Genomic DNA, 12,802 nt, shown 5'->3' on the forward strand with positions numbered 1-12,802 from the left:
GCGGCCGAGCCCGGCGCAGCCCCGCCCCGCCTTCAACGGGCAACGCCAGCGCAGGGCGGCTTCAAAGGGCGACGGCAGCGGGGCCCAGAGCAGGCCCCAAGCCAGGCTCGGGGGGCCTGCCTACCTCCCCCTCCCCCTCGGCAGGCCGGGGCCGGGACAGCAGCAGCCCCCCCCGCTGAGAACGCAGTGCTGTGGGTCACCCCCTTTGCACCCCGGGGCGAGGCAGGGCACCTGCCATGCCGCATCGACAAAGGCGAGTACGGATGGGCCGGCGAGGGGTGCGCACACGGCTTGAGCGGGGTGCTCCTGGGCCTGGCTCAGGGCTTGTGACTAATCCCGCCAGGGCCAGCGCGGGGTTCAGGGATGTGGCGCTGGACCTGGAGCCCAAGCTTGCTCCAGCTGGTCACCTTTCAAAGCAGACACGGCCTGAGCTCCGGTACCTGGGCTTTTAGGGCAGGGAGACTAGTCGCCTCCCAATGCACAAGACAGGCAGCAGCAAGGAAAAACCACAGGCCAGGCCAGGGTGTGGGCTCAGGCAGGGTCAGAAGCTCTAAGCCAGGGGGTTCTCAAACGGGGGTCATGACCCCTCAAGGGGATGCACGGTGGTTACAGAGGGATCACGACATGTCAGCTCTGTGGGGCTGACAGCCCAAAGCTCCCCTTAAATTACCCCACTCTGTTTTCAATTAATAAGGGGGGGTCACGCTCAGAGACTTGCTCTGTGAAAGGAGTCACCAGCACAGAAAGTTTGAAAACCGCTAATTCCCTTGCAGTAACATGTGCAGCCTTCTAGGGGCTGGCCAACAGCTGGAGAGAAAGCTCAGCTCCAAACCCTCAAACGGAGAGTAACCCTGCCCAGGCCCCACTCCCCGGCACCTTGGCTAGCTTGTAACACCCCTTTTAGATCCTGGCCTATCCATAACCTGAACACAGAGCTGCCCTCGGCCAGGATGCCCCTCTGCCTGGCAGAGTGGCAGCTCAGCAAACAGGGGCAGTGAGGGGCTGGGCTTGCAGGCCATGGATTATTAACAGCTCAGAAAGGTAAGGCAAAGGGAGGGGCTGTGAATGAAGGTAACCACTGAAGTAGCCAGGATTAGTAAATGACACTGGAGCGGGAGGGTCATGGAAACAAGGTGCTGGCCTGGGTTCAGGGGGACTTTCCCACAGGCTCTGGTTCCCTGCTGCCTGAGCCAACCCCCATATTTATCTGCACCAAGCCAACCCCCCCACAAAGTTCATGCAGACTTTGTGCACTATTGCACAAGCACCCAGATGTACCAACTGGCATGAGGGCCCCTGTAGAGATCATGGGCTTGGGCCATGGCTACACTAGCACTTATGTCAGCAAAACTTTTGTCGCTCAGGCCTGTGAAAAAAACATGCCCCTGAGCAACATAAGTTTTGCTGGCATAAGCACTGGTGTGCACAGCCCTATGGCGGCAGGAGCCGCTCTCCCACCGCTCGTTGAGATGGTTTTATTATGTTGACAACAGAGCTCTCTCCCTTCCAGCTACACAAGCGCTCGTACAGCAGCAGAGCTGCATGGGTACAGTTCTGCCTCGGTAAGTGTAGACATGGACTTAGCTTGGGCTGGCAAATCCTCCCTCCAGGTGCACACCAGTCACCTGGATCGCCAGGTGCCCATCCTTCACAGCAGGCAGCTGAGCAGAACAGAGTCCAAGCCTCCATGATGTTCAGACTCCTCCCATTAGGGAGGAGGATCCACCCCAACCGGAAGGTCACCCTGCAAAAAAAATACCCTTTCCCTTAGCTCCTCTGGGCCACATCCATTCACCTGTAAATTAGCCACAGCCTAGTTTGAGATTCTGAGTTGCAGTGAAAGGTCAAACCAGTGCATTAGCACAGGATCTGTCCCCCACCCCGCACAGCAGGAACCTGGGAAGATACCATTGGAAGGAGGGGGACAGGAGAAAGAGTAGATACATGGGGTGAAAATATCAATGACCACAGCCTAGTGACAGGCCTGTTCAGTGGCACAAAGCCACATGGGCTGGTGCATGGGTGCACTCCACCCCCAGGCAGCTCTGCTGGCTGGTGTGCAGTCTGGCAAGTGGTTTTGGGGAGGACTGGTCTCTTACACATCACTGCTTCACAGACTTCCCCCCACACTTTTTTTTTTTTTAATAGATTCAGAGTTCATTATGGTGCTGGTACAAATGTCAGGCTCCCCACTGAACACACCCAGCTGGTGCAGGGCCATCCTAACAGAGCAAAGCCCCACTGCAGAAAAGCAGGGCAGATCTTAGCCCCCTGGAAATGCACAGGAACCTCACGACAGTCAGTGGACAGGGCCCCACATGGGCACGGACAGGAGATACAAGCACCCCTCAGCCAGGGGCGTGGGCCATCTACTCCAGAACCACAGTCCCTCCTGCTGCCTCCAGCGCAGCTTTGATCTTCTCTGCTTCCTCTTTGGACACATGGGCCTTGATTTCCTGTGGAAGTGACTCTACCAGTTTCTTTGCCTGCCAGAGAGAGAGAGAGTCAAACTAGCTGTTTTCACTAACTAGATTAATAATTTTAAAACCATAGGGGACCATTATTATCACCTATGTCCTATTGTGACGAAGTGGCACTGTTCTTAATGCTTCCTCTGAATAGTGTGGGGGTGCCTCAATTTCCCCTAGGCATTAAGTATCTAGGGGGTGGGGTAAGGGTGTATGATCATTGCAGAGCCCTAGAGGGCAGGGGTGTGCAGGGGTCTTTGGACACAGAGAATGGCCGACACCCTGTTTCCTGGCCACTGATGGCCTGGGCCCTTCCCCCCTGCAAGGTGAGAGCTAAAGGGTTGGAGAACAAAGGAATCAGGTGCTCTCCTGGCCCGGGAAAGGAACAAAGCCCAGGGGAGGAGGGGCTGGAGGGAGTTTTCAGTTTGGGGCTGGCTGGGACATGGAGTGAAGTGCATACGTGGTTGTCTGGCTCACTGCCCCCCAAAATGGACCCAGCTGAGGGGTCCCGTTCTCTGCACCTGCAAGCTCTGTGTTAGACCATGTTCCTGTCGTCTAATAAACTTCTGTTTTACTGGCTGGCTGAGAGTCACGTCTGACTGCGAAGTTGGGGTGCAGGACCCTCTGGCTTCCCCAGGAGCCCCGCCTGAGCGGACTCGCTGTGGGAAGCGCACGGAGGGGCAGAGGAGCCTGAATGCTCCAAGGTCAGACCCAGGAAGGTGGAAGCTGTGTGTCCTGAAGACAGGCTGCTCACAGAAAGGCGACTGCCCCAGCGTCCTGACTGGCTTCGCAGGGAGCATTTCCACAGCATCGCCCAGGGATTCCGTGACACCTATATAACCCAGGCCAGAGAACCACCCCCAATAATTTCTGCATCAAGCCCATCACTTCTGTTTGAACCACAGCAACTTTTTCAGAAAGCCCTTCAGTCTTGATTAAGTATTTCAAGCAATAGCAAATCCCCCATGTTCCTAGGAAAGCTGTTCCAATGGTTAGTTATCCTCCCTGCTAAAAATATTCACCTTGTTTCTAGCCTGAGTTTGCCGACCTTCATTTTTCAGCCACTGGATGTTGTTCTGCCTTTTTCTGCTAGACAGGAGAGCTGTCTGCAACTAGAGATCTGTGCTGCTTATAGGTACTTGACTGCCATAGAGTCATTGGTCCACCCTCTCTTGGTGAAATTGAATACCCTGGGCCTCTTTAGTCTTTCACTCTAAGGCAGGTTTTTCAGACCTCAGATCATACTTGTATCTCTTTTCCAAACACTTTCCAATTTGCCAACTATCTTTTTGAAGTGTGAACTCCCAGAAATAGACACAGTATCCCAGTAATGGGATTACTAAAGCTGTTTACAGAGGTAATGCCACCTCCTTGCTCCTGATGGATACTCTCCACTTTATACATCCAAGAGTTCATCCTCTACAGCAATGACTTGGGAGCTCACTTCCAACTGATTTTCTACCATGATTCTTAAGTTCTTTTCAAAGGACATGGTCCCCCATCTTATAATCATAACGTGCACTTTGATCCTAGATGTGTGACCCTGGATTAGGCTGTGTAAAAACGCATGTGATGACTATGAAGCTGAATTTTAATAATGTATTAATATTGTATGTTGGCCTGGTTAGTGGGGTTGTAGTTTCCTGTATGAATATACTGAGTTAGAGAGAAAAGGTAGGTACTATCTTTTATTGGAACAATGTGTGTTGGTGGAAAGTACAAGTTTTGAGCTACACAGAGCTCTTCTTTAGGTCTGGGAAAGGAAGCAGAGTGGCTTGGTGTAAGTATTTCTACAGGCAGGAAAGAGGACATGGCCCAGGATAGTCACCTATTAACTGACACTTAAGAACTGTTAATGGACAATGCCAAAACAATTGATTCAAATGAATCTTGCTTGATTTCCTGCTGAGCCTACAGAACAGGTGTGGCCAGAAGGGCCAAAGTCCAGGTTTACTAAGAGCACTCCCTCAGGAGAGCAGGGGGAAAAGACTGATACAAGATGGATACAGGAACTAGGAGGAGAGAGGTCAGAAGAAGCTCGGCTTAGGCTATGTCTACACTCAGACCTTACAGCAGCAGAGCTGTACCACCATAGCTGCGCTGCTGAAAGGTCTTCCCCGTAGCTGCTCCATGCCACTGGGAGAGAGGTCTCGAACCAGCATAATCAAACCACCCCCAACCAGTGGCGGTAGCCATGCTGGGGTGAGAGCGTCTCCTGCCAACATAGCGGTGTCCACACTGGTACTTTTGTCAATGAAAAGTATGTCAGTCAGGGACAGGTTCCCCCCCACCCCCCTCCTGACCGACAGAAGTGCAAGTCTAGACACAGCCAGATCCATCACCACTATGGGATGGCAGGACTTTAGGTAAGATACACATTTGTGTTGGCTAGCTGCTGTTTTAAAATCACTTTTTTCTAAGTTTTGCTCCTTCTGATTCTTTCCCAATCAAAACAGAAGTGTGTTATAGATTTCTACCTTTTCTACATCCTAATAGTTTTTAACCACTCTTGGCTCATATTGGGCTTTGAACATGGCTACTAAAGATGGCATGCAGAACAGAAACCATCCCTGCTTCTAATGAGACAACAGTCTCCTCTGAGAGAACAAAGTGCCCTGCCACAGCCATGTGTATGCAGGGAAGCAGGCCAGGGCTGGAATTTCAGCTTACAGAGGCTGGTGAATGAGAGAGATACATCCCTGAGTAACTCAATTAACAAAACTCCTTAGAGAGAGATGCCATTGCTGGACTGAATCCAGCGGCAATGAGAAGCCCTAGCTAGTCCAGAGAGCCCTGCAGGGGATCTTAGGATAAATTGTGGCATTGCCTGCTGGGGAGAGTGCACCTGAGTACAATGTGTGGTGATGCCAATTTACTGCATCCACAGGCACTGGTGACTGAAAGCACCTTGAAAATAACAAGGCTATTCAGAAAGTCCATAATGCTGTTGCACAAGAAGGCCAATGTCAAGTAGAGGATAATGTGAACTTCCATTTTATTCTGTTTGTCAGTGTGGATGGACACCTTATGAATTGGATGGACGCATGCCATTCCCTGTAAATCATGGAGAAAGTTCAGATGACTTTCTAATGAAGAGTTCTGCCAAGATCTGCAGACAGTTCACAGAATGTGAGAGAGGAGAAGTTCGCTTTTCTGCTGTGACTCTGTGCAAGTCTGCCTGAAAGGGGGTTCCAAAGAGGATGAATCTAGACTGTTCTCAGTGGTAGCAGATGACAGAACAAGGAATAATGGTCTCAAGTTGCAGTGGGGGAGGTTTAGGTTGGATATTAGGAAAAACTCTCTCACTAGGAGGGTGGTGAAGCACTGGAATGGGTTACCTAGGGACGTGGTGGAATCTCCTTCCTTAGAAGTTTTTAAAGTCAGGCTTGACAAAGCCCTGGCTGGGATGATTTAGTTGGGGATTGGTCCTGCTTTGAGCAGGGGGTTGGACTAGATGACCTCCTGAGGTCCCTTCCAACCCTGATATTCTATGAGACGCTGAAGAGGGAGTTGAAGGAAGGCAATCCAATAGCAGTAAATGGAGTCTCTAAATCTTTCATTGCTTCACTGCTTGCTAAATGCAGCTGGTTTGGCCAATTTAAACAGTTCTGCAGAACTATTCCCACCTCCAGTACACAAGCGACATCAGAAGAGTTCAAGATAAATAAGCTCTGACTCTCATATGAACTGTTCTGACAATTCTGTCTTTGGACTCTTAGGCCCTGATTTTCACGTGTTCAGTAAAAAATGCTTTACATGGCTTGTTTAACCTGTGCCTGTCAGTTAAGCTGTTGATTGTGATTTCCTGTACTTAACAGGATAAATAAACTCGTCTGCTGTTAAAGTGAGGGAGGGGAGGGGGAGTCTTCCTCCCATGGCCCCCCTTCTCTTGCAGATTTCATGTGGGGCTCAGCTCTCTCACATGGTTAGGTTAAAAAGAAAAGGAGTACTTGTGGCACCTTAGAGATTAACAAATTTATTTGTGCATAAGCTTTTGATGCATCCGATGAAGTGAGCTGTAGCTCATGAAAGCTTGTGCTCTAATAAATTTGTTAGTCTCTAAGGTGCCACAAGTCCTCCTTTTCTTTTTACGGATACAGACTTACACAGGTGCACTCTGAAACCCATGGTTAGGTTAGGTTTTTGCTGCCACCATCTGGTGAGAATGTGCATTATTGCTTCTAGAAACCAACCACCCCAAAATCCTGGGAAGAAGGGACACTTGTCTCCACTGCTTCCTTCAAAACAAGTGCAGACACTTGGGCTATATCTACACTACAGGCCAGATCCATGCTCTGAGATCGATTTAGCAGGTCTAGTGAAGACCCTTCAAATCAATAGCAGATCGCTCTCCAGTCAACCCTTGTACTCTACCCTCCACCAGAAGAGTAAGGTAAGTCAAGTAGACCGGAGAGTTTCTCCCATTGACCTCCCATGGTAACTCGACCTACGGTATTTAGCTGGAGTTGCGTAGCGTAGGTCGACTTACTATGGTAGCGTAGACATAGCCTTCCTGTTGGAGGCCTCATGCTCAGTCCCCATGCACTTGGGACACAGCTGTACACAGGAAAGGGAGCCCATGAACAAACTGTGGTTCAAGGATACTGAGGAATCCAAGCAGCTATTCTGAAGTACAGCCAATGTCTCAGTTTTAAAAAGCACTTTTGAACATAGTTTGGGCAGAGGGGAAGAGGCTCAGAGCCTCCAGCACAGCCCCAGGGAGGTGCTGCTCAAGCAGTGACCAAGATCATACAGGCAGAGGTAAGTGCCATCTCCTCACCTGGACAAGGTTAAGCCCCTGCATGCAGTTCTTCACTTCCTTGATCAGTTTTACTTTTTCCACAGCCTTCACCTCAGTCAGCTTGACAGTGAAATGAATTTTCTCCTGCTTCTTGGGGACCTCTTCTTCCGCTACCTGGAACCAACACAAGCCTAGTGAAGCCAAGTACAGCAGCATTCAGGACCCTTCCACCCTGCCACACACAGGACTTGACAAACAGCCCCTTCTGGTCAACTGGCAAACCTGCAGAGGGGCACAGCATTCACAAAGAGAAAGATGCTTCGAGACTGATAGGCAGCTATATAAACTTCTACCAACACTCCAGTTCCTTGTCTAGGATCACTATAGATATAAAGACCCCTAGGAGAACCAGGAGTAGGTTTGTTTAGCTCAGAACCAACCTTCAGAATCACAGGGCATTTTTGGACTCACTAGAACTAAATTTGCCAAAGTACAAGGTGAAACCAATGCCCATCTTCCTAGACAGCACTTCCCTTCCCCTGGCATTTGTCCAGGGGCACGGAGGAGGACCCTAACAGAGCAACTGGGAGTTACCTGAGTGGCTGACTGCATTGCAGGTGGTGGCATCATTCCACCCATTGGCATCAGCCCCATGTCCTGGATCTTCAGTGTCTTCTGCAGAAGATGACAAAGTGTAATCAACAGCACTTCAAGCCTACCCTGTGTTCCCAGCAAGAAGAGGAACAACCACAGAACACCCCAGCCATAGACAAAGGACAGAGAAACCGCTTCATTCTGTGCCCTGACAATCAACCACCCCAGTATCCTACCTTCCCTCCACGCCTTGGGAGCACGCATGCCCCAACTTAGTACAGCCCAGGCCATGTACCCTGCCCAACTATACAAAGTGGGGCACTTTCCAGAGGTGATGGGGGGGGGAGGGATCACATGTGCCCCCCCCCCCCCCGCAAATTTCTGCTAGGGTTTGCTAGCTGGGCCTCCTTCCTGTGCAAGGAGAGGCAGCAGCAAACGGCTGGGAGCTCGTGAAGGAGCTGGTGAGTGGAAGAGGGGAGACTTGGGGGGGGAGGGGGGCGAGGAGATATGACTCAAGCTGTTGAGGGGCAAACTTTTTCATACAGGGGGCAGAGCACAGGCTGGTCTGACCAGGCAGGCTGCCCAAGTCCTGCCCACCTTCAGTAACTCATTGAGGTCCGAGATCTCCAGTAGGGTCAGGCTAGCGATGTCCTGCACCAGCTGCTGGATCTTGGGGGAATATTCCTTCGGGGCGTTATCTAAGGGGGCGCCGGCCAGGGCTTCTGTCCTTGGGTGGCAGCTGGTCCTCAGCATCCTCACAGCACGGACTCCCGGCAGCTGCCGCCTGTCACCATGGAAAGAGAGGCCCCGTCAGGCTCGGACTGCGCCGTGGGGGGGACACCGCCCGGGCAGGGAGCTCAGCCACGCACCGGGAGGGGCCCGGTCACCGCCCGCCCCGCCCCGCCCCGCCCCGCCGGACGCCGCAGACAGCGATCGGGGGAGCCCGCGCAGACCAACCCCCCGCCCCCGGGAACGGGGCCGTGCTGGGCTCGCGCCTCGCGAGCTTGGTGGCGGGACCCGCAGGCCGCGCGCGCGGGCCGGGGCTCCCGGGGGGGCGCGGCGGGGGTACCGCAGCAGCAGGCGGGCGGCGGCCCGGAGCCCCCTCAGGCAGGGCCCCCCTAGGGGGCGGGCGGCGGGCAGCATGGCGGCGCCGGCACCGAGCACGCTGGGTCCCGGCAGCAGGAAGGAGACGCCCGGCCTCGGAGGCGGGCAGCAGCAGGCAGAGGACGCGGCGGCGCTCTGCCCCCCAGTCTCTGTGGTCGCCGGGGCGCTCTAGCCCTGCCCAGGCCATGTCGCTGGCAAAGGGTGACAGTCTAGCCTCCGCCTCCCACGTCTCTATGGCTCGGGCGGGTCCCCCTCCGGCGGGCTCGCAGTCCTCTGAGCAAGGACTGCACGCTACCCAGCATGCACCGCGTCCGCAACAAGGGCAACTTTATCGGCAGCGGCGGCGGAGGCGCAGACAGGGGCGGGGCTGGGACGCCTGGGTTCCCGGCCCGGCGTGGAGCTGCGAGGCCTGCCCGGGGCCGCTCCACGCTGCCGGCCCCCAGGCCCGGAGGGGCCGCTCGGGCCTTCCCGGGGACGGGCGGGGCTCGCTGTTCCCGCTTCGCCCCAGCAGGCCCCGGCCGGCGCCCTGGCCCCGTGACCCGGCCCCGCGCTCAGCGGCGGCGGCGGAGCGGAGCCAGGGCTGATCCTGGAGGCGCTGGCTGGCTGCGTGGACGACCCGAGCCAAGCCTTGGGGCTGCAGCCGGGCTCCGGGGCCGCGCAAGGCGCGGTGCATTCTGCCCAAGCTCGGCCTGATGTCACCCGGCAGCCTTGGAAGTCAGCCCGTCTGCCCGCGAGCGGCGCGCCTGGGCTCGGGCCTGCCAGGAGCCCTGGGCGGAGGCCGGGACCGCACCCCCCGGCACGCGAGCTGCTCGTGTGCCCGCCCTGGCTGCTGACTGCTTCCCCCTAGGAAGGATTTGGGGCGTTGAGGATTTCACTCCCGTGGCGTGGGGCTGCCTACAGCTCCGATCACGGACACAGTGGGGAGTTTGTAAGGTGGAGCCCAAAGTGCCCTGACCTGCTGTGCCCACAGCGTTGCCAGCTCCCCAGCCCACAGGAGGGTTAGGCCGCAGCTCTCAAGCACCACCGCTTCAGTGAGAACAGGGATCTGTCAGTGTTCAGCAGGGATTGTGCTCACTTCGCCTTAGGAAACTGCACAAACCCTGCTACGCCTGCATCAGGGCAGGGGGAGGGCGTCTAGGAACGTGCCATCTTCCAGTGACTCCAACCCCCATGGGCTTGTAACAGTTTTCATTGTCCCCAGCGCAGGACAAATTCCAAGGGCAAGGAGACACATCTGTAGAGCTGGGGAGCTTAGGCTGCATGGCCACCTCACTTGCAATTCTCCTGCAGCCCTATCCCTCCTCTTGCACTCCCTTGGAGGCAGCTGCCATGCCGGGTAATTCTTGGTCCAAGCATCAGTGCTTACAGCACAACAGGGAGAGAGAAGGTGTTTGCCCGTGGTCTGGGTGAGAGCAGCCACATATACCCGCTACAAGGCCTCACTTCCTGCCCCCTTCTGGCTTTTAGTGGAGGGGGAAGGATCTAGCTGAATGCACCTCTTCCCCACTGGAACCAGCAAGACCGCCACTGCCTGCACTGTAGGGTGATGCTGGCAGCACTGTGGCCCTGGCAGTCGCTAAATGGATCCCAGGCTGGCACCTCAGGGCAGCTCCTGCAGCATCCCCCATTGTGAGAGCAGGAGGCGGCAGCCTCTGGGTGCAGTGCAGCACCACTAGGCAGACACCAGCAGCCTCTCCTGGTTTACCTGCCTGTCTTTTCCTCCAGCATCTCTAGCTACATCAGAGCCACCAAGGTGCCGAACGTGAAGAAGCCACTGGCCATTGATGTGTCTCAGCCCTGGGACCAGTGGGCAGGCTTGAGCCAAGGCTGCTGCAATGTCATCATCATCATCAACCTGCTGCACTTCCTTGCCCAAGGCCTGGAGGTGTGCATGTGTGGACAAACTGAGCCCTGCAGGGAACAAGGGGGTGCTGCGGCAAGCAACTCCTTGTGGGAAAGACATCCTTCCTCCCGCTGGCAGAAGGAGCCTGTGGCCCTTTCAGGCCTGCACCCCCCACCGCCCCAAGGGATTATTGCTCTGGAGGAACAGTGCTGGCACCTTGTCTTGCTCCTACTGGGATATGGGGCAGGCCCCGGCCTCGACTCACCCCCCACCCCCAGTGCCCAACTCGGTGACATCCTGCCTTTGTGTTGCAGGGACTATTCCAGGGTGTGGGGCAGCTGCTGAAGCCCGGGGGAGTTTGCCAGATCTATGGGGTAAGTATGCAGAATAGAATCCTAACCACCAACCTCTGTCCCCCCACCCCCAAGCAGCAGGAGGGTATTAGGTCTTTCCAGGAATCTGAATCCCTTTGTGAACCACCAGAGAGATTTTGGGACCCCTGCACGATCTCCAGGAGCCTGTGTGTTCCCCTCCCCCTGCAGGACAGGCTGTGCAATCTGCTGAGCAGCACATGGGGATGCAAGTCCCCAGAGCTCTGCCCAGCTCCTCCAGCAACTGCTATTGTCCTAGTCGATGCTGTACTACATCTTCCCTCTCCTGTGGTCCTGCTTGCTGGGTCTAACAATGCCATGTCCAGACCCCATGGGAGAGGCTTGAAATCAAATAGAGCCTAGGGGTTAAACACCCACTAGCTGTTGCTGCCAGCTCCTCAGGGCACAGAAGGGAGGACTGGGGAAGGGCAAGGAATGAATCTGGCTGCACTTTGTGCCCGCAGCCCTTTGCCATCAATGGAATCATCAGCCCTGAGAGCAACATGAAGCTGGAGGAGGAGCTCCAGGAGAGGTGAGGTGTGCCCCAGGAGCTGAATTTTTCTCAGGGGCTCCAGCAATTCTGCATTGTGGTAGCTAGGTGATGGCCTGCCGTGTGAAAGCCCTGAAGGGGCCAAATCTGCATCCAGCCCACAGGTGATGGGCTCTAGGCTAGACATAACTTGTCCTGTTCCCAGGTGCAACTGTCTCTCCCATGTGGGAGAGCATAAGTCACCTGTGGCAGCTTTCCCCAGGATGGGCTCCCCCTTACAGGCACAGGCCGTGTTCTGCGGGAGGCTCTTCCCCAGAGAGCATACTCCATTTGCATCCCAGGGCTGGCTGGAGCTCCTCACATGGCAGCAGCTGGGGATGAGCCCAGCCCCACCCCTTGGAAAGTATAGGGCAGCCATAGTCACTTGAGACTCTCATGCTGCTCTGTGCCTCTCCAGCTTTCTGTTGGTTTTTTGACTGGGAGGAAGCCAGCTTGAGGGCTATGGGACGTGGAGGAGCTGTGGCAGATGGCCACCCCCAACGCGCTGTTGCCTTGAACGCATGGTAAGGTTCAAGGTGGTGTGGGAAACAGGCAGGTTTCAAGACTTGGGGCTAAGCTGCTGAACATTAGTTCCTATGAAAACGAGGGACTGGCAGCACGAGCAGGGAATGGCAAACTTTCTCCAGCCACAGGACTGCTGCAGCCCCCACCCCCAGTGCTTTAGCCCCCTTCCATACACATAGCTCTACTGCAGCTCATGCCTGGGGGCCTTACTTGCTGCTCTCAAGCCCTTTAGAAGCCTGGTGGTTCTTCACCTTCATGCCTGTTTTCCTCATTGCCAGCTGGAAATGCCAGAATCCACAAATGCCCGATTTTTCGGAGGAGAGAGCTGGAGCTGGCGTAGGCCCAGCTAGGCTGCAGGATGTTTAGGCGTGGCTGCCTGAAGCTGATGGGATAGGGACACCCAAGAATAAACTGCTTTTAAATTAATCTGTCTCCTCCTGTGGGCTGAGGGTAGCTGCTCCCTGGGGCCTGCATTGAGGCTAGCAGCCTAGGGGTGGTGAGCACTGCATCCAAGCTCCTGCAGAGGGTCCTAGGCAGGGATCCTCCTTCCCTTCCGGGTGACCCTGTCTGCTCTTAAGAGCGTGTGGGGGAGGAGGAGAGGCCCTGCTGTCCTATCCAAAGCCAGTG

At 55.1% G+C, this 12,802-nt stretch overlaps 1 protein-coding gene and 1 long non-coding RNA gene across 3 annotated transcripts; one reads left to right on the top strand and one right to left on the bottom strand.

Moving 5' to 3' along the window:
* Nucleotides 1-2,122: 2,122 nt before the first annotated feature.
* Nucleotides 2,123-9,070, bottom strand: MRPL12 (mitochondrial ribosomal protein L12). Its single transcript, XM_077834342.1, has 5 exons — nucleotides 8,873-9,070; nucleotides 8,401-8,587; nucleotides 7,804-7,884; nucleotides 7,249-7,383; nucleotides 2,123-2,486 (listed from the first exon to the last, which is right to left on the bottom strand). The coding sequence occupies exons 1-5, from the start codon at nucleotides 8,944-8,946 to the stop codon at nucleotides 2,370-2,372; spliced, it is 594 nt and encodes a 197-aa protein (XP_077690468.1). The 5' UTR covers nucleotides 8,947-9,070; the 3' UTR covers nucleotides 2,123-2,369.
* Nucleotides 9,071-9,087: 17 nt separating this feature from the next.
* LOC144275184 (uncharacterized) lies at nucleotides 9,088-12,601 on the top strand. Of its 2 annotated transcripts, XR_013347996.1 has the most exons (3): nucleotides 9,106-10,792; nucleotides 11,065-11,124; nucleotides 11,586-12,601. It is a non-coding gene; the product is annotated as an uncharacterized LOC144275184 (long non-coding RNA). The 2 variants fall into 2 exon arrangements; XR_013347995.1 differs by having other exon boundaries at nucleotides 9,088-10,792; nucleotides 11,065-12,601.
* The last annotated feature ends 201 nt before the right edge of the window (nucleotides 12,602-12,802 follow it).

Source organism: Eretmochelys imbricata, chromosome 14 (assembly GCF_965152235.1).
Source record: "Eretmochelys imbricata isolate rEreImb1 chromosome 14, rEreImb1.hap1, whole genome shotgun sequence".
Taxonomy (NCBI): domain Eukaryota; kingdom Metazoa; phylum Chordata; order Testudines; family Cheloniidae; genus Eretmochelys; species Eretmochelys imbricata.

Excerpts from the sequence above, each read along its gene's own strand:
- MRPL12 (XM_077834342.1), bottom strand. The coding sequence starts at position 8,946 with ATGCTGCCCGCCGCCCGCCCCCTAGGGGGGCCCTGCCTGAGGGGGCTC. Across the intron at positions 7,885-8,400 it reads ACCTCAATGAGTTACTGAAG|AAGACACTGAAGATCCAGGA; the intron begins GTGGGCAGGACT and ends CATCTTCTGCAG. Across the intron at positions 2,487-7,248 it reads AGGGGCTTAACCTTGTCCAG|GCAAAGAAACTGGTAGAGTC; the intron begins GTGAGGAGATGG and ends TCTCTCTGGCAG.